The sequence below is a fragment of the Lepidochelys olivacea genome (assembly GCF_965140295.1).
Source record: "Lepidochelys olivacea isolate rLepOli2 genome assembly, chromosome: 5".
Classification (NCBI taxonomy): domain Eukaryota; kingdom Metazoa; phylum Chordata; order Testudines; family Cheloniidae; genus Lepidochelys; species Lepidochelys olivacea.
In genome coordinates, this window is record NC_140415.1 from 125,174,814 (window position 1) to 125,200,947 (window position 26,134).

Sequence of the window (26,134 nt, forward strand, 5' to 3'; positions counted from 1 at the left end):
CCTGTGTCAGTGGAGTGGTATGTGGAGGTGGATTACCAAGAGCGCTGGGAGAGCTCTCTCCCCATGCTCACATGTGACCACACTCACACTTCAAAGGGCTGCCGTGGGAGCATTCCCGCGGCAGCGCTGTGAAGTTTCTAGGGTAGACGTAGCCTTACTGCTCACAATGTGCACAGGAGTAACAGCAGAACAATGAGTCTCTAGAGCCTCAGGAAGCTGCATGATTTACTGATTTGCGGTCTCCTTCTTCCTAGTTAATCTTTAACACCTCTTAAGTCTGTTATGGAAATGGGCCCACCTCGCCTACAGTGCAATAAAACCAATAAACCTGCCATTCAGTAATGCATGGCAGAGAGTCCAGATCCCAGCAAGGATCCTGAAGCCAGCCACTCTGTTGGCATCACAAAATCCTGCAACTGTTCTATCAGGCCAAGGGAAAACAACCCTTCTGATCTTCTAGCATGAATGACAGCCTGCTTAAAACATTAGCAAAGCAAAACCAGTACCTAGGTCCCGCCTAATCAAAGACCTGCTGAAGCAGACACTGTAAATTACAACCATTTGGTAGACTCTACGTAAGCCTGTTTGTTGCGTTCGATATTTTAATCCATATATTATCTTTGAACGAGACTGTAAGCTCCTGGGGCAGGGACCATCTGTGTGTTCTTTGTTCATACAGCGCCTGGCAGAAACGGGTCCATTACCGGGGCCTCTACACGCTACCGCAATACAAATAAATGACAAAAGTAGAGTTCAATGAAACCAGGGTAGGGTGACCAGATGTCCCGATTTTATAGGGACAGTCCCGATATTCGGGGCTTTTTCTTATATGGGCACCTATTACCCACCACACACAGTCCCGATTTTTCATACTTGCTGTCTGGTCACCCTAAACCAGGGCCTAAGCCACATCCCACTGAAGTCAATGGAAAGACTCCTCGAGATTTCAAAGGGCTTTGGATCAGGCCCTAAATAAAAAGCTTGCCCTAGTCCAGGACATTCCTTAAAGTGGAATAATGAAGAAGCCACTATAAACAACCAGGCAACTCCCTGGCTACTTATTTATTTGCTCTCAATGACTCCGATCTAATTTAGTCTATTGACAAGTTAAAAAATTCCCAACCCCACCCCAGCAACGCACAATCTGGCCTGTACAAATCAGGAGCTGTTCATGCCTCTTATCTCACCCCTGAGATGGAGCCTGCCGTCAGAACTGTTCTGACAGTTCTATTAATAGCATACGCACCAGAACACAACCCGGCTTGCTCTCCAACAGCCACGCTGACTCCACACTGCCAACGAGGGGGAAACAGTAGTTCCTCTCCTCCCCGCTCTGTGCGGCAGAAGAACAAACGCACTGGAGGAGCAGCTTGGTTTTGAAAGCCATCTTTGTGTTTGTGCGAGCCAGACAGACGGATACACACACATTTCCGAGGTTGTACACTACCACTGAGGGTGTACATTACAGCCAGTCATTAGGCTTGAAAAACACAGATCAGACAGAAAAACAACTAAGTACAGAAAAGCGGCAAAGAGGCAGAAGCGCGCTGTCTGCTCACCGAACCTGGCGCTGACAATCCCAGACAGCCAAACAGCACCATGCTATGGCGCAGGACAGCTCATGCCGTGTGCTTCTCCACGTATTCATTACAATGCAAGTGTGACGTCTGACGTACTCTTCCACCATCCTGTTACATGCAGAAGAGGGGCAGTCATGATCTTTTTAGGGAAAGGTACTGAAGTAACAGCCCCTGGAGGCTGAATGTCTATTAAGCCACAGAAAAACTTCCCCAAGATTGAGACACTTGGTAGAGGTGATGTGGGGGATTGTCAGTTGCTTCTTTAAAATTCATCTAGCCTTTATTAGTGCCCAGCCGAATGGTCTTCCTCCTCCTCCAGAGCACAGGATGGTTCTCACAGGTCGAACTGCATTCCACGCCTTGGCTGGCTCTGCAATGTGAATAGCAAGCACATTGCAGAACTCACCTGGTGATGCAAGTCTGGACAGACCGTACCTTTCACTACCTCGACTTTGTGAGTTTTACAGTCTGGTAGGAATGGATGTGGAAACGGCTGACATGCAAGACCCCTGCTGATTGGAGCCAAGGTGGCCTGTAAGGCTGATTAAACCCACAATAGCCTTCTGTTCCTATTGCGATGCTATGTCATTTCACTTCACAAGCGGCGCAGGCTGCAGCTCTGTGAAATCAGACCCTTAGGGTCTCTCTCTGTTCCTGATACTCGCCAAAAGCCAAATGCTCCTAATCTTTTATGGCATCCTAGGAATTTAAACAAGTGACTGCACTCGCATAGCCATCCAGGGAATTACACTGATGGTCAAGGTTACTGGAGAGACTGGAGAGCCTGTTCACAAACCCAACACCCTCCTGCTCAGCCGCCAAATGAACAACATGTCAAAAGAAAAGGAGTGAGTCAGCACACCAAGCGTACCACTGAGCAGCCACACAAAGTGACATAAATAGCACAGATTGCAGGGAATGCCAATTATATGCTTAGATCCTGAAAGCACCTATTGCCACGTACTGTGCAACTGAAGCTAACGGAGCTACACCTGGTCAGAAGCATTAACCCCTAGAGCGTTGGCAGAATATTGCCCTTAATTTGGAAAGCTATGTCAATGTATTCTTAACGAAGCAGGTCATATAAAGCGAAGATTCCCTTACAGAGGCCAGACGGTTCATTCCGGAGCCTTAGTATAGTGTTACTCTAGCAATGCATCTGATTAACAAGGAACTTTCTTGATGAACTCCTGTTGCCAGGTACTTCGAAAGCTTTCCCAAAGTAGAGCTCTTTGGTCTTCCCCCTCTCAGGAATGTTCCCAGCTCAGAGGGAACTTTGATTTGAGAAGCTGAATAAAGTTCCCCTTGGTCACTGGCGTGTTACTCAAACATGAAATAAAAATGGAGACACTTGCACCCTGGTAACACCAATGCTTGATCATGTGAGTTTGCATTCACACGTATGCGTCAGTTTGACACAAGAGGGAAGCTGAACGCAAACTTTCTTGTATGTTTAAGTGTCAACAGAGCCAGAGAACAAGTCGTCATTTCCCCACTAGCTTTTACATTTTTCAGCTCCTAGTATACAATAGACATGGTCTAGGAAGAGCATGCGCAGAGCTGACACGCAATCCCAGAGCGATCATCATACATGATACAGATAAAAACTACACTTTAAAGAGCTGAAACACAGCGTCCGCTAGTCAACAGTGGTCTCTGGTTTGGCAGAGCAGCTGTCACTCCTACACTCCTGCCACTGCGATGCCTAGCGCAATCTGACCTGCGAGTACATAACTCACATAACTACACTTACAAAAACTGACCTGCCGGGCAGTCTCTAGGGCCCCCAACAGACTCTTTCCAGGTACATATAAAGGGGACTCCAAGCGACCATCCAAACACGTTTCTTTGAACTTCAGACTTGTCCTGGCTTAAAACCCCAGTGGGGGCCAGCAGTGCCTTTGACAGCTTGGACAATATTGGGCTGGGAAATAACGAGGTGACGGTCCTTTGCCAGTGAAGATAAGCTGCTCCCGTATTGGGCAGTGCGCTCACTGCCCATCTCCTTCATGCATTGCCCGCTTTGTAATGGCCTGAAAAGAAAAAGGTCATCAAGAGCTCTCTCCCAACCCTGAGGGCTGGCTAGAAGCTACACAGTGGTGATGCACTGAACCCTATGGAAGGATTCAAAGACCCTGGCTGTGGGGGACACCTCCATAGATAAACAGGTATGCCAGATGCCAATATTTCAAATGCCCCATTGGGCAAAGCACCAAGTCTCTCGTTGATGGTCCCTCAGTGCATTTTCAGTTCCATTTCAGAAAGATGGAAAACCTTTGGGACAGGTCACAACCATGGGGCTAAGTGAGTAAATTCACCGCTAGAAAGGAACAGAGGACGGAGCCGCGCGTGTGTGTACTAGGTCTTGATCTGCTCTCCCACCTTTCCAAATGGCTGATGCAATGATCATGGGAGTGAAGTAGTGAATTGTACACAGTCACAGAAAGAGGGAACCAATGCTCCTTGCGCCTCCTTTGTTTTAAAAAAATCATATTTGTTTATGTATAAGATGTGTGAGAAGTGGTTCTCTCTTTTCGTACATTAAAGCAACTATTAACAAATTTAGCTCAATATCACCTCCTCCCGCCCCATATGCTGCTATTAGCTTAGTCAAATAGCAGAACAATAGTTTTCTCACTGCATATTTCAGCTCCTACCCTAAGCTAGAATATTGTTGCCACTCTGCTGAGCAGAGGTTGGTGTTTTGCAGGGGCGTTTCCCATGGGAGGAAAAGTCACTGATGGGGAGGAGGTTTTTTTAAGTGTAACTTGTTTTATTTTCACCCCTCTTCTCAAAGAGAGGTAGTCACAAACAGCAAGCAGGCAAGTCCCTCTTCTCAGAAATCTCAGCCCCAGCACCAATGGTGAGTCCTCAGGAAGCCGCTCTGCCTCAAGAATGGGCACTCATTAGAGGGATTAAAGCAAAGAGCAAAAATTCTCCATGTTTGCAACAGCTCTCCCAAAAAGAAACAGCATCACAAAACACACAGCATTTATTCAAAGACTGTACCCTGCCTACACGAGAAAAGAGATGAATGACTAAGTAGCAGAGTCACCTGATAATCTCACTACAGTATGTACAGCCGTAAAAAATCACTACCTTGTCAACCCCCAATTCCTATTCCAGCTCCACTGTGGCCATTTAACCTCAACAGAAAACGTTGGATTTTTGTGGCTATATATTATTCTAGAGAATCAGCAAGGCTATAGCCGGTATTACAATACTCAAAACAGGTGCTGGAAACTCACCTTACTCCAGAACAGTAAGAGCTTCCTTCAATGAGTCAGATCTTTGAGTGTTAATTTCTCCCTAACTCAGAACCCTACACCACCTTTCCGTTTGGATGTGGAGGCTCAAGAGACCTCAGCATAGAGGATTAAAGCATCATTGTGGCCCATCCCCGACCCTGTGAGCAGTGAGATGGAGGCAGTTAGCCTGTCTGAAGCAGAATACTGCCACTGGCTCTGGGTGGACACCAAGCCTGGAGCACTGGAAATGGATGTACAGGCATGACTGTCTGGATACAACGTTTTAGTGAACAGTGAGTTTTGAGGTGGGCTAATTTAATAGTGCAAGGGGGTGAATTTAAGACCAACTATGCAGGTTACTCATGTGTGTATCAACAGGCTTGACTCAAATAAACACATTTATTCACTGTAACAACTACTGAAAAGTTGTTTTAATACAATGTATTAGGGAAGGCATGAGCTTTTCCGCTTGCCATGCACATCTAAGTAGCTAGCTTTATGGAGCCATCCAAAGGGTATCTTAAGGAACGCTATTTCTCAGCAGTTCTAGTGCTGCAACATGTTATTCACCTCAAGCATCTGAGATGACTAGTGTACCAGAGACTGGACCCATCGTGGAGTTTCTTTGCAAGATCTACGCTGGAATACTGACAAGTCAGATATTGTTTCTTATACTGATGGAAGGAAAAATCTCAAAATGACTTAATTTTTTCTTTAAAAAGCCCTCAAACATGGACAAAGCTCAGGGCACTGAGCCCTCCTCACTCTGGGCATGAGTGCTGGTGTGGACCAGACCAATGGTGCACCAATGGTGTGGACCAGACCCAGGATTCCTACCTGCCAAGGCTGGGATTGTGACTTTGTTCCACTCCCAGGGCTGATCGTATTCATCTGCGGGCCTGTCGTCATCCTGTGGCAGCTTGCTCTCTCGTAAGCGCTGGCTCACCAAGCTGTCAGTGTCTGACTCCACACCATTGCCTTCTGGTTCATAGGGCGTGTCATAGAGCTGAATGCCTTTCTGCTGGGACTTCACGCTTTCTTGCCTTTGAAATTCTGTAGCAAAGAGAGAAAATAATTGTGTTAGGCTGACCACTGACTATACCTATATATTGAACAATTGTATAGCATTAAACACAGGTGAAAACGTGGCTGCAGACAGCAAGCTGTTTAAAAGCTTCCAAATTTATTTCTCTATTAGGTAACTGACATGAAACAGACTCAGGTCTCTGTCAATAATATTTTGCAGGAACTAAAGATAGCCACAATGTGAATGATTTCTCCTATTGCCCAGATGATGATAAAAATACTGGAGGGGAGAGAAGTGGCGACTAGATCACAGGAACCGTGCAGCACTTTGATGAGTAGCACTTCAAATGGGTCTGGTTGTATCAGCACATTTGAGCTCGCCATTATTCCCCATGTCATTTTGATACATGGCAGCACCCATAAGCAGTCACAGAAACAGAGAGAGGTCTTCATGATCACAGAAAGATGTACAGAGAGGCATTTGGGAGGCTACGTCGGATGGATGCTAATATGTTTGTTTTATTCGTTGAATCACTACCAAAAAAAGAAACATGCCGATACTACACAGAAAAATAGTCATGCTGATATAAATAGTGGGCCTGGGTCTCTACTGTGCCAGTCCAGTTTCAGCAGGGTATAATCCAGGCGTTAACACCGCGATGGACCTGGAGTAACAGTGGTGAATCACACCCCTAATGTTATAGTACCTCGCTCCCACCTTGCACTTTCCATCAGTAGGTCTCCAAGCACTCTGCAAAGGAGATCACGTATCATTAACTCCATTTTACAGCTGGGGAAATGGAAGGCCAGGAAAGGAAAGTGTCTTGTCCTGGGCCCTTCCGCAGCAGCAGAGCCAGGGTCAGAACCCAGTCCAGGTTCTCTCCATTGGGCCACACTGCCAAGATACGGCCTACAAGTTACAGACATTACTACTTAGCAGCAGCATTACAATAGTATTTCTTTAAAGGAGGAAACATCAATTGAAGGACTCAAATACACAAGGCCCATCCCTGCCTATTACTCTACAGAACATTCCCAGACGAAATTGATGGCTGCTGTTTTCCATCAGTGCCGCCATTATAGTCAAGAGATGAAATCCGGGACAGACCAGGATGGCTACACTATTTCCGCTCTCTGAGGAAAAAGCATATCAACCCCATGCAGCAGTGGTTCAAAGGGAGAGCTCTGAAGGCTCCAATGGGAATTTGGCACCTTACTCCCCTGGAAAGCCAATGAGAGTTGGACACATGACACCCATTTCTGCCTGTCAATGTCTCTCCCGAAGTCCTTCTGTGAGATTCGTTTTAGAGGGAAAAAAACCTCTCCAGAGAAGTCTGACTAGGGCAAACAGCGCTGTCAATTACAGTGCATGGCTTACAGCAGAAAGCAGCGCGGACGGAGGGACGTGCTGGCTGCCCTTCCCGCAGCCCCCACTGGCCTGGAGCGGCGATCTGCGGGCAGCGGGAGCCGCAATCGGCCGCACCTGCGGACATGGCAGGTAAACAAACCGGCCCAGCCCGCCAGGGGCTTTCCCTGCACAAGCGGCGCAGAACCCACTGGCTCGGCTTCTTGCAAAGGGCACCCCTGGGCCACCTGAGCATTCTCAGTATGGGCTGTGGGAGCATGCAGTGTGCCTCAGATCTTCCAAATGTAAGATAACTGACAGTCTTTACATTCGGCTTTCCCTGTAGTACACGGACAACAACAGTCAGCTCTACTGCAGTGAAAAGAAAGGGCACATTGGGAAACAGTTTTTGGAAATGGAAAGACCAATCTCACACCGAAATCCTCTCCTGCCTGAGTACAAAGACGGCTCGTAGGGGGAGTATTCTGATCTGGGTATTTTATTGCACATACCCTTTAAAATGTCCATACGGCCACCGACACATCTGGCTCCCAGCTTGCCAAGGCTCTGATCTAAAGCAATGTGTACTGCAGGGAGAGCAGGGTCCTGCACCGAGGCAAGGAGGGGTCTCCTCTGCCCTGCCTGGGATTCAAGAGTTTAACTGCAGCTGTGGGCCCCATCTCTGCTGGGCCAGACATCGTTGAAAAAGGGAAAGGTCAGACCGGAGGCCCCAAGAAGCTCTGCAGAGCCAGCTCCTGTACAGCAGCAGTAGCCATCAGGTTCAAAGCCGGACATTCACTTTCCTACTAGACTACACAGACCTCAAGTACTTGGTAAAGGCCACAACACCCTGAGCAGGAATCACAACGAGCAAACACGGCAACAAACAGAAGAGCCCTGCAGAGTTACTCATTTGGAAAAGGTTACTCTGGCCTCTCCAAGAGAGCCTAACAGTGAGAGGAATTAACTGCTGAAACAATTTACCCAAGATGATGGTAAATTCTCCATGACTGGCAAGTTGTAAATCGAGGTGGGATGTTTTTCTAAGAGCTCTGTGCTGGGAACGATTGTGGGGCAGGTCTCTGGCCTGTGCTATACAGGAGGTCAGGCTAACTCAGGGGCTCTTAACCTTTTACTTTGAGGATCCCCCCCCCCGCAACACGCTACAACTCCTCCACGGCCCACCCATGCCACAACAACTGGTTTTCTGCATATAAAAGCCAGGGCCGGCATTAGGGGGTAGCAAGCAGGGCATTTGCCTTGTGCCCCATACCACAGGGGTCTCCACAAAGCTAAGTCGCTTAGGCTTCGACTTCAGTCCCAGGTGGCACGGTTCGGAGCCCCGGGCTTCAGCCCAACACAGCGGGACTTCAGCTTTCTGCCCTGGGCCCCAGTGAGTCCAACACTGGCCCTGCTTGGCAGACCCGCGAAACCTGCTTGTGGCCTCCCAGGGGCCCCGGACCCCTGGTTGAGAACCACTGAACTAGCTGATCACAATGGTGCCTTCTGGCCTTGGAATCCAGGGACATGCAAAACACAATCATGAACCCACATTAATCACAATCCGGCGTCACAGAATTCCATTTTTATTTATTATCTGTAATAATCTACATATAATGGATGCTTATTTCAAAGTATTTTTCTCAGTTACAGAACAACACAGGGGCAGGGCTGGTCAGACAATTATTTAATGACAGGGGATGCTGAGATTCAAAAAGTTAAAGCTTTCTAATTGTAAAACACAAGTTATTAACATTGGCTCAAAATAGAGAGCATAAATATCCTTACATCAAACTCCCAAACAGCAGTTTTCTGACTTTGCCTATCTGTAAATTATAACGGTTATTCATGGCCGCGTGTGCGCGCGTGCGGTGAAATCAATGCTTATCAACATTAACTGATAAAAATTTACTCCTCCAAGGCCCCGTCGTAATTTTGGACTTCACTACTGAAAAGTGATTATTTTTAATAGATCAACAAAGACTTGCAAATATCACCACCCCAACTGCATAATCCAACTTTCCAACATACAAAAAGAAAACTGATTAAGAGTTTATTGTTAAAAACAATACTTCAAAATAAATCCTCAGAACTACTTATGGAAGAACAACTTCACTGCTGGGCAGAAGCATTTCCAATGTTAACTCATACAGTCAAGATGCAAATAAGCGTGAAGGAAATCATACTGAAACCCAGTGATGCATCTAAACTACACAGTTCCAGATAATGCACAGCCGTGGATTTCAGACTACACTCCCACCTTTGTAACAGTAACAAAGCCGAGAAAACAGTTATCTGACTAGTTCTTCTACAGCATCTTAAGTGTATGAGGAAAGTGTCGTTCCACATCATTAGCACTTTTACATAGTGAAATACAGTGACTCTTCAGTGCCTATATTGAAAGTGTGTCTTTGTAAAAGACTTTTGCTCAAGGGCAGAATTCTACATTAAGAAAACTCTCCCTGTCAAAGATCACCTAGGCTGCACTCAGCTATACACTATTAATACACTCCTGACCCTTGCTGGATCAGAACCACAAGCGTCTCACCCCCTTTAAAATCACAGCCATATTTAGCGTCTCTGGCAGTTTACTAAAATGTGAAATGTGTTTTGTATTCAAAGACTACAAAGGACAATCTTCCTAAAACCAAGAGTCCAGAGAGAACAATGATCTGTACCTGCATTTGTGCTGCAGACACCATTAACCCCATAGGAACCCATGAAAGGCAGTAGCCAGCAGTCATACGTTTTAAGTCAAAAGTTATTTTTACAAAGCACCAGCAAATTCATAGAAAAATGACCTTATTAAAGGATTTGGCAGGTTGCTATTTCATGCCTTCTACTCAGAGAACACGAGTATTAAACAGACATGTGTCTGAACCCTGACGCAGAAAGGTTTTCCACTTGAAGCCAGGCACTAATGCAAGCAGAGAAATATTAAGATCCCTTTAATTTGTTTGAATTTCAGTCTTCATTAACATGTCAAATGACTATTTACACAAGAATGTGATTTGTCTCAAAGTTAAATCACACGCACTTTCCCCGTCAGCAGCAAGCTGAACGGAGAAGCTGCTGCAAAAGCTTCAGATGCACGCTGACAGCGCAGCCAGGACTGGAATACTTAAGTATTCGCTATTTGTAGGAGGCAGAACATTTGTGCTGGGGCACTTTTTATGGATTTTCATGAAAGCTGTAATCACTACAGCTCTAAGCACTAAAATAATTCTTGGAATGACCAAGGAATCTGAAAGTGTGTTAATTCCGCTTTTTCGAAGTCTGGCTTTGAGGATTACAAGGCCACGGATCTTTTCATTCAAACAGAAGCAAGAGCAATCAAGAATGCATTGAACAAAAGGCTGTTAAAGCTTGATATAGATTATTTTCTGCTTTCTTTGAAGAACAAATTTTAATGCCCTGATTTTCTCATTTATTAATTTTACCCTTTGATCTCAATACTGAAGTGCACTTTTCTAGAATTATGCTTATTAAGCTAATAAAATTCAACAGCAGTATAGGGAATTGAAGTTTCAATGGAAGAAACTTAGTGTCACTTTTGTTGCTAGCAGGTTGAAAGTCACCACAATGGGAAGAATAAACTTACCTGCAATTCTTATTCTCTGCAGTTAGTGGTTCTAGCAGAGCCATGCTCCAGGTTTTCAAGCTCCTGTGTGAAATTCAGAGGCTGACTAGCAAGCTAAAAGAATTCAGAACTTTCAGGAGTGTCAGATTATGTGACCTACAGGCTGAGCTAAAATGGTTATGGCTTCCAACTGCCAAACTCCTCTTTGACAAAGAAACATACATACAATATAGAGAGCTACGACGATCAACAGGAAGCAGATAACTGCTGTAGCAGATACACTAGCACTAAAGTTGCTCTTAAACTTTTCAGTAGCCTAAATTACTAAACAACTTAAGTATTTGCAGCATTCCCATGGTACCCTCTTACTTGAGGGAATACTTTTGGAGTTAAATAGGGAAGCAGCAAAAACCCTGCAAACAGAGAAGTAACATTATCTAAAGAAAACTGGAAAGTGTTCTTTGTTTTGGAGACCGGCACTGTGCCTTCCGAGAACAAGACTGATTGACTAACATTTTCTCCTCCTCCAAAGTAAATGGAGTAGATAACAAAGCTATTTTTCCGGAATCTATACAGCTCCTTACTCACGCTGAAAATAAGAGATCAGGAAACTGAAAGTGAGCAGATCAAAAAAATGTAGCCCCGTCCCTAACCCTAAACACATTCGTTTCCAGTTGTGGGAGAAGGGAAGTTGTTTCCTCTACCCATGAGCCAAATATTTCCATAATGTAACTACTAAATAGTTATAGCTCAATCTAGCCTGATACACTGCTGCAAAACATTAATTAAAACCCTTGGAAATATTCCAAAGTTTATGTCTGATTGAAACAAGTCCAGGAAACTTTTCATTTTATATTTCTAACACAATGAAATACAGATTAAGGCACAATTCAGTATTTTATGTAAATATTTGTACTAGGCACAGTATTGAAGGTACCCTGAAGTCAAGGAAATGCTTATCAGCATTTAATTGGCAAAAGAAGAACAGCTGTCTCCAAGTACCAGCATCTGCACTGAGTGGTACTATGCAATAAACATCCTGTCGTATCTTTAATGAATCTTGATGCCTTAAAAATATCACATCTGGACTACGGTTGCAGCAAAGGATGGACCTACCAGGACTGCGAACTGTCTGATCCGTGTTGCACACTGTGCCACATTTAAACTGAAGCTGTGTCTCCATGCACAATGTGTTGGTGTCCTGATGATACGACACCTATGCCACAAAGGCCTATTATACTGGTGCTTCAATGTTATTCCCATTGGTCACAACAGACATTGACAGCATTCTGACATCACCCTGAAGGCCCCAAAGTGAAACTGATGTTATAGTCAGTCTGGCAGGTCCAGTACTGTGATTTGTGTTTCATAGGGAACACACTTACCCATAGGGGTGGGGAGAAGAGGGGAGGGGGAAACAAAACAACAACAACAACAAGTAGTGGTTAGGTGTCTTGCCACCTTTGGTGCAGCTGACTAATGGGGAACATACAAAACCCACCAAGCATTTCTGCTACCAAACAGCATGAGCAGCCGGTCCGCCAGCCCCACAGTGAGATACAGCCACAACAGCACTGTCAACCAAAGAGCTGCATCAAAGACCAAATTTGGAACTCTGAACCGCCGAGGCAGCTGCTCTCTTCTGGGCCCATACAAATCCTACAACCCCGAGCGAAGCGTGGAAGAGCTGGGGACAAAAAGGCATTCTCAGCCAAGAGGATCCCAGACTAGAACAAGCTTCCAGAGGAGATAAAAGGCAGACTCTGGCTGCCCCTAGGAAACACTGCAGATCTTTCCTCTTCGCAAAGGCCTTTCCAAACTAGGAAAGGCACAGAGTTACACGGGCTCTCCTTCTGCCCAAAAAGCCCAGCCAACCTCGCCTTCAGAATAAGTCAACCCCAAAAGCTCAACACAATCAAATACAATTTAAAGAAAACCACACACACCCTATCCCAAGTAGAGATTTACTGCAAAAAGGGAGAAGTGCCAGACACTCCATGGAGTCCACTAGGGACTTCGCTATTGCTCCTGATTTTACACAGAAGGGGCTTAGATACTGTGGTGATGGGCAGCAGCAGCAGCAAACCCCTTGGCCGGTTATAAACATTCTCCAGCTCAGACAGGGCTACTCAGATACCTACTGGGCTACCCCAAATGCCGCGCTCTCCCCCTGTCCCTGCCTCCCGTGTGCTTACATTACAGCCTTTCAGCCAGCTCAGGACAGGAGTAAGCCTGCTGGTGCTGTGCCCGTTAGCTAAAGGCTTTGCATAGCTCTTTTCCAGTTTGGGTGAAAAGAGGCCAGGGCCCAGAGGTGGAACCCTCCCTCCGATCTTACTTACACTGCCCAGCAGGCTCGCAGGCCCTGCCAGAGGGAGTGGGGGGAACTTCTAATATATTTAAGCAGACACTTGGTCGTGCCATCTAAGGAGGCTACAAACTAATGTACTGGTTTGAGATGCTTCTATTTCCTCAAGAAAATGCTTTCACTGGAGCACAGTACCACATTGGCGAGTGCTCCACAATGTTAGCTGGTCAGCCAAGCGCTCCTCAGTGAAAGCTTCAACACACATATTCCATGACACTAAATGTTTATTTAAGAGAGAGGCTAATTGCTCCATCAAAGCTGTTAGGGTTTGTGAGGTAAAACTCTTCCCCCTCTCCGTGTATTTATTTTGCGGCGATCATTACAAGAAAAGAAGATAAGACACTTCAGGCAAAAGCTGTGCTATATCCAACAGCAAGCAAAGGGGCAGTCTTTACAAGGGGTGTGGCAAGGCATGGGGGCTGCAGAGCCTACTGGGCTCTATTCTACCTTCAGTGCCCGTGCATCACATCAACAACAGTAGAGGGCCCATGCACAGTGCAGGAGGAAAGACACCAGAGCGTTTCGCTTCAAATGCCAAACGTTGGAAAGTGCAACACGGTGAATTCAAATATATTTAAACAATCACCAAACCACAAGTGCAAGTGGCTAGACTTCAGGCTAAAGAATGCTCTGGAACTTTGCATCCAGAATTCTCCCCAGGGCCAAGATTTCCATGGGGAAAAGGCGGGGGGGAGGGGGGAGGTGACGGCAGACTGCCAAAGAGCCAGTGATGCCTCCCTGACGGTCTGGGTCAATCTATACCAGGCCTGACAGCTGACTCCCGGGGAGTGCTGGAGTGTGCCAGGCTCCAGCCATGGCACATTTCTAAACTGGAGGTGCTGGTGGTGGGGTGGGGAATGTCTGCTGTGGCAGTTTAAACCTGCCAGGGACCCCTACATACACGGGGCAATGATGCTTCTCACTCCCTTTGCACTGTAGGTGCCCCAGAGTTTGTCTGTGTATTTCCAGAGCTGTTGGAGCTGTGTTGGTCCCAGTGTATTAAAGGGACAAAGTGGGTGAGGGAATGCCTTATATTGGACCAACTTCTGCTGGTGAAAGAGACAAGCGTTCAGGCCACACACACACAGCGCTCTTCTTCAGCTCCTACACGTCCAGGCTTCTGCCACAGCCTCAGCGTTAAGTATGTTTGTAATCTGTGTAAAAAAGTAATCAATCATGTGGCTAGCTCTAGTCCTGCTACCCCACATTGCTAGAATGTGTTTTTCAACATTTTATATGCTGAGACTCCCCAACATCCCTGATGGAAATGCCTGCCTAAGACACTGCTTTATCAATCAGACAGCACACAGTCACTTTTGCATGCATCACTGAGAAATTAGAGATAGAGGGTAATGAAACACAGACACATTAACCAGCAGACTAATCAGCTGTGGCATGACAAATCTGCTCTGACTCAACAGTTGTGTCAGATTCTAAAGTGTACTGACCCAAATAGATCAGCTGTAAGTAAGACAAATAGACCCATTCATTTCCTGCCACAGATTCCCACATTAGTGCATAGTTTAAAGCCCAACCTTATCTGCTCTATTGCAATTATTCAGCTGGTTTCCCAAAAACCCTGGTTAGCCAGCTTTTGTTCAACTAGATCAGACAGTGCAGATAACACATTGGAAATGAAACTGCTACAAAGTACAAGTTCCTGAACAGCTAACCTCGGAAATAATTTCCTAAATAACGCAGGGCTGACTGCTATTTATGGCTTTAGTGCTACTAATAAACAAGAGAAACAAAAGCTCTAGATGAGTATGAAAAATGCACATCAAGAATTACATTACGAGGATCAAATCTAATACTGCTTTATAAATATTAGTTGTCCCCATGAATGGCAATGAACTACCACGTAAGTGACAGGTTCTTGGCCTGAGCATTTTGTGAGGTGGCTGGAGTGAAGCAGTTAGTTTAAACTAACCACACCCTGTTTACTGAGCTGCTTGCTGAAAATACTTTGCAATGATTTTATGGTTCTTTCACATGAAGACTGCTACCAGTGCCTCTTAAGCGAGAGCGAAGGGCTGGATCCAGCGAAGTACTTATACATGTGCCTAACTTTAAGCACCTGAATAGACCTCACGAGGGGACTGCAACGGAAGTATTCGCCATATACCTGACTAAAAGCACTCTGCTGGATCAATCCCACAGAGAGCAGCGATTAGAAATCAGGAAGTCTTGTCTCCCAGTTCCGAGTTCAGAGTACACCACTCCTCTTAGACTGTGGACCTATATGAAGAACGAAGAGAAAGGAAGGCGGTCCTGGGGAGAACTGAAGGCCACTTACCAAAACACTATCCTTTACAGAATTTCCTCCCAGGAGAGCTGGATCGAGCTTTTTAGCCTCCTGGGTATTTATTAGTAGAAAGAGGGAAATCTGCCTGTACCTGCTGCATAATATGTAAAATCTTATCCATCTGAGACTGAATACCAATGTAATACTGTCCTCACCAGTTAAACATGAATATTTAAGTACCTCTAGCTGCAGGATTCTTGGCATCAAAGACAAAGAAGACAGCTTTATCATCCAAAAGTTAGACGTATTTCTGTGAGCAAATTTTCAAAGCAGACAGATGAACTATATATAAAGATGTTTACTATTGGAAGTCTCTGAATGATTAAGGGTGAATTAAATAGGCAATGAGTGACCAATAATAAACTGCAATAGATATGAACTTGTGCTCTAGCCCTGCTGGTCATCTGGATCCACCGTCCCGTCTATCAACCCCATGTTAAAATCATGTTCCTGAACAAGGGGAGTCCCATGGCCCCCTGGAAAGCACTTGTTGGGGAAGGGGCTCATCTTCAGTAGGACATGCAGAAGAGTGCAGCTGATGCATCCATTGTGACAGTGCAGCTTTTGAAATGTGCATTCACATTTCAAATGAATAAGCCCCAGAAGAAGAGTCTAAACAGCAGCAGACACTGGACAAGATGTTGCTCCACTAAAGCAACACAGTGACAAAGAACAGTGCGGCCTCTGCCTCTACTTCGATTTTGTGTTGGTCCGTCTCAACTCTCTTGAGCCCCACCTACCAGAGACAAGTCTCCCAATGGCAGCTGGGATCATGATCCTGTTTCAGAAAGGTGGTTGCTCAGATAATTGAGGACGCCCACTTACAGACAAGGGGTCAATCCAGTTCTCACTGAAAGACTCAATGGGGGACAGCGGGAGCTGGATCAGGCCCGGGAAGAGGGGTTCTTTGCTCCTGTGGACTCAGGCCTTGTCTACCTGGGGAATCTGCCCAGACTCAGCAACCAATGACAAGCCACTGATAAAGCTGCAGTGGCATGGACAAAAAAAGCCAAGATTTACACCCCTGTTTGTAACCAGATTCTGGCACCCTGGTGCAAGTCACAGCATTTCTTGTATATGCTTGAGATTTGGCAACTTCCGTGACCAGCCATCAACTCCTGGAACTGGTGCAGTTTCCCACTCCTGAGAGCAGAGACTGTTGCTGTTTTTTGTACACTTCCATGCACATGCATGAAACTTACGCCCAACCCGGACTAGATTTAATCCAGTAATTTAGAGGTGAAACTTTCTGTGTCACATCACTCGTCACTTGAGCCTTACAGCCCAACCTCACATATAAAAACCTATTTCTAACCACATATATAAAAGCTTGCTTCACTGGTGTGCTGCGGCCATCTGCTCAGTGGATGGACAGACGGATGCATTTCCAAAATACAGACTGCAATGGAGAGCTCTAACCAATAGGTAGCTTTTAATCTAAGCAAAGCAAATTGCTTTCCAATCCATGCAGAATGCCTAGGACTGGAGGGAAAGACACATGGGAATGCAGCCCCTCTTCCTTCTTATTAGTGAGTCTTATTCCGAAAGAGAAAGCACTGGGAAGCATAACGAAGTTCTGAAGGGATGATCGGTGGATGCTTCAGGATTTAACAGGAAGCCCAACTAAAAATAAACCACCAAACCAACCTACAACACTCTACCAAAGCATCCCCAGACCCCAACAATGTCTTTACAGCCCCCCAAAGAGGGAGGAAGCGCCAGAGGCTTCATGTGACTTTGTTACTGCTATTGATTTTTCATGGAAGGCACTCAGATACTGTAATGATGGTAAGCATCATAAAACCCTATGAGATAAGAACATAAGAATGACCACAGTGGGTCAGACAATTGATCCATCTAGCCCAGCAACCAGTCTTCTGACAGTGGCCAATGCCAGGCGTTTCAAAGGGAACAGAACAGGGCAATTATCAAGTGACCAATCCCATCATCCAGTCCCAGCATCTGGCAGTCTGAAGCTCAGGCACATCCAGAGCATGGAGTTGTGTCCCTGACCATTTTGGCTAATACTCATTGATGGACCTATCCTCCAGGAACTTCTCTCATTCTTTTATGAACCCAGCTATCCTTTTGGCCTTCAGAACATCCCCTGGCAACAAGTTCCACAGATTGACTGTGTGATGTGTGAAGAAATACTTCCTTTTGTTTGTTTTAAACCTTCAGCCTATTAATATCATTGGGTGACCCCGTAGTTCTTGTGTGATATGAAGGGGGTAAATAACACTTCCCTCTTCACTTTCTCCACACCAGGCATGTCCCCGCTTCGTCGTCTCTTTTCCAAGCTGAACAGTCCTGATGTGCATTATTTGGCATTTATCAATATTGAATTTCATCTGCCATTTTGTTGCCCAGTCCCCGTTTTGTGAGATGCCTTTGAAACTCAAGTATCTTGAGTAATTTTGTCATATCTGCAAACTTGGCCACCTCAGAGTCTACTCCTTTCCCCAGATCATGTACGACTATGTTGAACAGCACTGGGCCCAGTACAAACCCCTAGGGAAACCTGCTATTTACCTTCTCTCCACTGTAAAAGCTGACCATTTATTCCTACCCCTTGGTTCCTATCTTTTAACCAGTTACTGATCCATGAGAGGACCTTCCTTCTTACTCCAGGACAGCTTACTTTGCTTAAGAGCCTTCAGTGAGGACCTTGTCAAAGATTTCCTGAAGGTCCAAGTACACTTTACCCACTGGATCATTGTTATACATGTTTGCTGATTCCCTCAAATAATTTAACAGATTAGTAAGGCATGATTTCCCTTTACAAAAGCCACATTGACTCTTCTCCAACAAATCGTGTTCATCTGTGTTTCCTGCACCTCGGTCTGGGACAGTTCCTCAGATTGGTCACCTAAAAAGAATGGCTCAGGTTTGGGAATCTCCCTCACATCCCTGCAGTGTAGACTGATGCAAAGAATTAGTTTAGCTTTTTCGCAATGGTTTTGTCTTCCTTGAGCGCTCCTTTAGCACTTCAATCGTCCAGTGGCCCCACTGGTTGATTAGCAGGCTTCCTGCTTCTGATGCACTTAAAATAATTTTTCTATTAATTTTTGAGTCTTTGGCTAGTAGTTCTTCAAATTATTTTTTGGCCTAATTATAGTTTTACATTTGACTTGCCAGAATGTATGTTCCTTTCTTTTTTCCTCACTAAGGGTTGACTTCCAATTTTTAAAGAATGCCTTTGTCTCTATCTGCCTCTTTTATTCTGTTGGTTAGCCATGGAGGAATTTTTTTGGTCCTTTTTTTTTTATTATTTTGGGGTATACATATAGTTTGATCCTCTATTATGATGGTTTTAAAAAGTTTCCATGCAGTTGGCAGGCATTTCGTTTGTAACTGTTCCTTTTAATTTCTGTTTAACTAGCCTTCTCATTTTTGCGTAGTTCCTCTTTCTGAAGTTAAATGATACTGTGGTGGGCATCTTCAGTATTTCCCACCCCCCTCATCTCCAGGATGTTAAACTTAATTATATTATGGTTGCTATTACTGAGTGGTTCAGCTATATTCACCTCTTGGACCAGACCCTGTGCTCCGCTGAGAATTAAATCAAGAATTGCCTCCCCTTGTGGGTTCCAGGACTAGCTGCTCCAAGAAGCCGTCATTAATGGTGTCTAGATTACTTGGGGGAAGCTGACAGCACTGAGGAAAGAGGATATTTTCAAAGCACAAAGGGCAGCTAGAAGTGGGGAGTCTAACTCCCATTTGTGCCTTTGAGAGCCTCCCCGAAACCTACTAGTGCGTGGGCAATCTAGAATATCACGGACTGTTGGCAACTGCAGTGAAGCCCGTGGGTCCTGTCCAGATTTTCTTTCTTTATCTGTATGCCAGTTGTCACTGATTCTTCTATAAAATCCTTCAATTATGAGCCTCTCTCTTAGTACAGTCTTCTCCCATCCCCCTCCTCTTTCTTTACTGCAACATCACATTGACAAGACCCTCCTCCCCCCGCACTGCTTCAGGAGTTGATTCGCACCAGAGTCAAAGGAACAGGAGAGAGCACAGACATCTGGAAGGCTCAGCTGGCCTCAGCCCTTTTCGGTAGGCCTGCACAACCACTGTCCCCTGCCCTGCTCACCCTCAAGTGCAATTCCTGACTCTTATCACCCCAATGCGCAGGGCCAACCTATGGGCGTAGAGAAGGTTAAGAGGAGGATTCTTTAGGAGACACCCCAAATATAAAGAGTTAGGGTCCAGGGAAGGGAAGTGTTTAGGTCTCTCCTGCTGGAGAAGGGGAACGTAACTGCTTGTTTCTCCCAAACTTAGCCTGGAAAGGAGCCTTAGGACTATCTTCACAAGATGAAGGGTTAGCCACTCTGCAGGGACCAAAGACCAGGTTCTGCTCCAAGTGGCATCACTCATTCTAACTCAGCCCACCCAGCTGAGCTGCTTCCTGCTCTGGTATTGGCTTGAGCCAGCCATCTGTGTCTGCTGTGAAGCGTGTGTCAAGACAGCACAACACTCAGGCAAAGTGCTCAGAGTGGAGTGATGGTGATGCCCAGGACTGCGACCCAGGAGAATTCCTTTCACCGGGGGGGGGGGGGGGGCAGAGGATTTTTTACTGAATTCTTTTGCCTCCCACAGTCCTAGTTTTGAAAGCAAAATGGGCATTCCTTTAGTTTTTGCAGTGATCTGAAGGCAGACATTTATTCCATATTCTCCCTTCCCCCCCCCCCCCAATATCCTCTTTTCCATTAGATGAGTGCTGGATCAGAAGTTTTAATTGCTACCATAAAACTGGTATAATCTCTGCAGACTTCCGCTCTTCAGAATAAATTAATGCCAGTCACTTAGGCAGCTACTCCAGACAGGTCCCCTATCCATTCCCTGAGTGAGGAAAGGGAGAGGAGCAGGAATCCTTCCTTCATGTGAAGTGTCTGGTTTAAGAACGTCTGGTGATGCTTGGCCAGCGAGCAGTTCTCTGGACTCCGTGGTAGCCTGTTGCATCAGTACAGTACCAAACCCAGTTTGTCCCTAGACTCGCTTGTACTTTATTGTCTGGAGCCATGCAAGATAATAAACTAATGCTTCCCCTGGATACCCCACATCAGGGATAGGATGATGCAGTAATTCCACTGACAATGTCATGCAACCAACACTGAGTACATCTATCTACACTGCAAATAAAAACACAACAAAACCAAAACCATGGCAGCAAATCTCAGAGCCCAGGTCAAGAGACTCAGACTCACTCCATGGGGCTAAAAATAGCAGCACAGATGTTCCCGCCTGGGCTGGTGCCCAGGCTCTGAAACCCGGTGAGAGAGTAGGTCTCAGAGCTGGAGCAGAACATCTACTCTGCTATTTTTAGCTGCATAACACATGCCCCAGTCAATTGGGCTCAGACTTGTCACCACTGGGGGTTTTGGTTTTTTCCCCCCTTGCAGCATAGACTTACCCTGTAAAGACCCAGGGTCAATCTACACTTTGGTTTCCATTCCCAAACTCAAGTCTAGTTTATTGAAAAGCCCAGCCTCTGCAAAACTCATTCTTTACCAGATCAGAGGAGCAGCAACCCGGGTGTTGGATCAAAGCTTGTGTCTCCCACGATGTGGGTGATGGAATTAATTTTTGATTTACTGAAGGTGTTTTCAGATACCTGCTAATAGTTTAACATTTCATGTACATCTCCATAACCCATCCTGGAGCTGAGCTCTGTGTGTCCTTTTAAGCAATGAATTTTGTTCCAGAAACTCCTCTAGGATGGGCACAGTCAGGCATCAAGACTAAAATTGGGCCTTCTTTAAAACAGGTGTTGAAAAATGCAAAGAAATTGAGAAGTGTGTGGTGTATGCAGGAGCTACTCAAATCTAACCATTTGCCTTCCTCTGCTTTCCCCTACAGCAGCAATTAGTCAAAATACTGAGAGCCGCACGAATACTGATTGCATATAAACAAAAAAGAAAAGCCATGTTTTCTCATTAGGCCTCCTTAGGAACACAGGACAACACCTTTGCCAAATGGACATAATATCAAACGGAAACAGAAAGAGGAGCAGTAAGAAGGATTCCATATATCAAGCAAAAGGAGATTTTGAAAACAAATGCAGTTTTGTCCGTCATGTGAGGGACATTATTTTGTTTAGCCCTGTTTACTTTTCAGTGTCTTGTGCCTTTTTTCCCCATATTTAGTCAAAAGCTTCGCACAAATCCAGGACAGACTGCCCACATACCTATTTTAAAGAACAAGTCAAAATAATTGTCTATCTACCCATGTCCATATGAATAAAGGCAGGGCAACAAACAGCTGAATATGAGTGATGATCATTTTACAACAATCCGGAAAGAGGGCTATATCATTTTTCACTAGAGCCAGGGTTTGACTTCTGTAGGAATTACTGAGGAGAAAACGCTAATCCTCCTTTAGTCGCAAGGAAGCTGCCCTTTGAACAATCTGTACAAGGCGTGCTGGTGGTCACAGTACTTCGGCGGTCATGGTAACATTGACAACTGTGTTATAACAATTCCCATCTCGAGTTTAACAAGCTAGAGTGTGAGATGAACTCTTATGTCATGATTCTATACAGCATTCACAGAGGAAGAGACTTTGGTTGTCAAGAGACAGGTGCTGCTCAAGAATATTTTCAAGTGTCTCTTTCCTGTAAACACCATTAATGAGCTGCAGTCCATGACAACATACCAATGTGAATAAGGGTTTAGAAGGAAACGTCCAGCGAAGCAACGTATGACAAAAATGTCTTCAAATATGACCTTCCAGTGGGGTAACTACAGGGGGACTCTGCCCAGTTGAACAGCCCTGAATGTCACTTCTCCTCTATCCCTCAATTAAAGAAAAACCCATTATGTATAATTTCTTTAATTACTTGATCTCAGAAAAAATTACTATGTACTTATCAAATTAATGGAAAATCAGATCAATCTGTGTCACCGCTTTGGAATTCACCATTTTAATTTAGTTCACATCAAAGCCAGGATACAATTGACAAGAAGTTTCTCTCTGAGCACCACATTCTTCCTCCTTCAGGGATCCCTTTTGCTTTATTTACAAGGCCTAATGCAAAAAGCAGCCACATCCGAATGCACGCTCACAGCTTAGTGGACACTTGAGTTTCTTGTTAAGAGGTGCAGACCAAGTGTCAGAGCATGCGGGTTCAAATCGCTGAAGAAGTTTTCCTGGAAAGCCTCAAGGCCATGTACCAGATGGGGTGGGTATAGGGTCACTTTCAGCTCTCTGGGTTTATCCATTTACTGTATTTTTAACTTTGTTCATGTCCCTGGAAGCAAACAGAAACTCCCCCTTCCTGCCCCCCTCACATTTGTGTGTCAGTACAAGGAATGCAACAAACCAACAGGCCAAACTCTCTTCAGGTCAGGGAGCTCTTGCACTTTGGGCTCCTGGCATATGAAGAGCTGAGGAACAGAGGGCTTTTTAATTTCCAAAAAACCATGGCTGGAAAATGAACCCAGACAAATTCCAATTAGAAATTAGGCACACGTTTTCAACCGGGAGGGTGATTAACCTCTGAACAAACTACCAAATGGTGGTGGAGGGCCTCCATCTCTCGTCTTCAAATCAAGAGCAGTTGTCTCTCTGGAAGATCTCCTTTAGCCACACACACAAGTGAGCCCGATACAAGGGTAACGGGGTAAAATTCTACCGCCTGCATTCCACAGGAGGCCAGACTACAGGTGCACGCTGGTCCCTCCTAGCTTTAAAAACCCATGGCCCTTATATAGACTGCTTGGAACCAGGTGCACCGAGCTTGTCGAGCTGGGGTCCTTGAGGAAAGTTGACTTGTTTATAACTTTTCCACCCTGGGATTCTGAGGCTGTTGTCCAAATCCAGGCCCCTTGTGCGGTGAAGCAGCCGCTGCAAAAAGTGAAACCTCCCCCAGGAGCGAGTGCTGAGATACCAGCTATAGCACGGTGGCTCTCCAACTTTTTTGGACCAGGACCCATTTGTAAACATCGACGGCCAGTCCCGACCCGGAAAATAGCTGAAGTGAAAACACACAAGTATTTTGGTCCCAAAATACTTATTAGCCACCACGCAGCACCATCACCCCCCTTGTGCCCGCAGGCGTGGCCCTGTCACGGACCCTGCCAGCGTTGTAGCCTCCCCATTTACTTCCTCGCCCACCGCTTGGCGCTCCGTGCAGCCTCCCCAGGAGCGTGGTACCAGCACGCAGTGGGGTACAGTCCCAGAGCGTCTGCCTTTGCCCCCTATCACCCCCGCGCTCTGCAGGGCCCTGCGCCCGGCTGCCCAGCTCTGCCAACTTCCCGGGAAATGCCAAACGTGCATGCCCGGCCCCTGGCACTGCCAGCAGGGATGGCAGGGCCACAGGGTGTACAGCCAGCCCCGGCCCCACCACGAGCGCCCAGAACGCCGGGCGAAGCACGGACACATGCAGGGCTCCGTGAGGACCAGCTGCTTGTGGAGTGCCAGGTGCATTGGCTGAAAAGCTGCCCCACAGGCACTCTCCCCTTCCCACTGCTCCTCTGGGACTCCATCCCCTGCGATTCTGGTATCCCCCACTGCTTTGCGAGGCAGGAATAATCCCCCTTCCTGCCCCCCAGTGCTCAGCAGCTGTGCCGGGTCAGAAGGGGCTGCTACAGCCCAAGGCAGGGTGCTGAAAGTTGCCCAGTTTTCACCCAGGGACTGTGCTGGGGCTGGGTGGGAGACCCAGGCAGCTCCCTTCTGCTGGGCTGCACTTGCTTTCTTCTTCTACTCTCTCAACCTGCCTCCCCCTCCCAGAGCCGCCACATGTCCGCCAAGCAGCGCGGTGGGCCGCTTGCGAGGCAGCTGGGCGCCAGCAGAGGCTGCCACACGGGAGGCAGAAATAGGCAGGCGGGCCAATAGGCCCCATCACGTCCCTTCCCGAGGCAGCCCGCGGGGGGGGTTGGGACACGAGACCCCCACGCCCCAGAGCAGTCTTTCCCATAACGCTTCGCGCGTTGCATTAAATTGGTTAATCGGTGGCACCTACTTGTTGGAATAGCTTTATGGGTATGCAAAAGGTGTTAACACACAGGGAAGCACAAGTGGCATCTATTTAAACCTACTTTTTGGTTGCGACCCCGGGGCTGAAACGCTGCCCGAGCAGACTCGCTATACAGCCCAGACTGCCCTGCACATGGATGCGGTTAGGGTAATTAATGCCAGCTTCCTCCCTCCCGCTCAGTACGGGAATACTGGAGCGAGCTACTTTGTTTTGACCACCCAGATGGTCTGCAGGGAGAACTCCCTCAAACCTAGCCAATGACAGTAAGGAGAAGGACTTTGACACAATCTCTACTTGACCCTTCCACAGCTCTCGCGAGGGAATTGTCTGTCTGGCAGAAGGTGGTTGTCCTCTTGTGGAAGACAGGCTATGATTTTAGTAATGGGAAAGCGTTCCCATCCATCCCCGGCCTATGGGGGTTCCTGTTCACTTGGGGAGCTTGGCAGAGAATCTATTGGTGTGGAGGGTTGGCATGCCGAATCTCAGAAAACACCATTTGCAAGGGGTCAAAACAAGAGTTACTCTGCAAACCTGAAGTTTAAACATTCCGTACGGCATTGTTTACAAGGCTTTTTTGTCATGTGTCTGCACATCCGAACTTCATGGGTTTCTTACTTTAAAACCCAGCTTCAATTCAAGACCATTTCAGTGACTGCCTGACTGCTGTTGGCTCAAGTACAGCAGCACTTAATAATAATGTGGCTATTCGCAACATATTGGGCTATTTAGACAGGTGTACTACTCACTTCTATACAGAATATTTGTCAACATCAAGCAAAATTTGAATACAAGTATTTTTTTTGTTTTTAATATTTTTGAGTAAAACTAACTCCGATCGTTTCCGTATTTAACGTGACAATCAACCAAGCTCTTGCTTTTTGTCCTTCAGAGAGCAACCGCATTAGAACAAAAGCCAACGACAATTCAACATCCATAATAGCTCAAGGCTATAAAACAGATTTGCCTCTTTCAAAGCCCTTCTTTTTAATAGCCATATTTTCTTAGATATTGTTTGTGGGTTAAACGTGGATATTTTTTCTTTATGACATGACCTATCTGACTGGCATAAAAGATTAATTCTGGTCAGGATCTTGCTGAGTCAGCACTTCCTGACAGCATTTCCAGACAGCACCTTTGTTTTCCAATCCCCTCTTCTCAAACCACCAGAGCAGAGGGATCACAACCATTTTCACAGCATGAACCACATCTAAAAGGTGATTGCAAGACCGTTTTTATTTTCTTTGGCATACCTACAGGGGGCCTGAAAGGGGCGGGTGACCGGGTGGTTTCTTCCTTTATTTCAGTTTGTTTTATCTGCTCTTGTTTTGTACGTTCCAGTTCTCAGGCACGTCAAGTGGGGTCTGCCCAGGTTTTGCTGGAAGACTCCTGGAACGAGCTCAGGAAGGTTGACTGAGATCCCCAATATATTAGCTGAAGTACTGAAGCTTTAATGGAGGCATTTTTCTCTGAAGTGTCGGACAGACGTTTGTTCTTGTAAACTAAAAAACAGTTACACATTCCGAGTAAAAACCCTCCCACCCTCTGTGAGTTCAATCCTTCAGGGGGCCATTTAGGGATCTGGGGCAAAAATTGGGGATTGGTCCTGCTTTGAGCAGGGAGTTGGACTAGATGACCTCCTGAGGTCCCTTCCAACCCTGATATTCTAAGATTCTATGAAATAAGGGGAAGGCGCAAGTCCCACCATCGC

At 46.1% G+C, this 26,134-nt stretch overlaps 1 protein-coding gene across 1 annotated transcript in view; it reads right to left on the reverse strand.

The window, feature by feature from the left end:
• The window catches only part of SHB (SH2 domain containing adaptor protein B), a 148,724-nt gene that overhangs the window by 52,927 nt on the left and 69,663 nt on the right, over nucleotides 1-26,134 (reverse strand). The window contains exon 3 of the mRNA XM_084629217.1: nucleotides 5,666-5,881. Coding sequence (XP_084485343.1) covers nucleotides 5,666-5,881 — 216 coding nt within the window. The remainder of the gene's footprint in view (nucleotides 1-5,665; nucleotides 5,882-26,134) is intronic.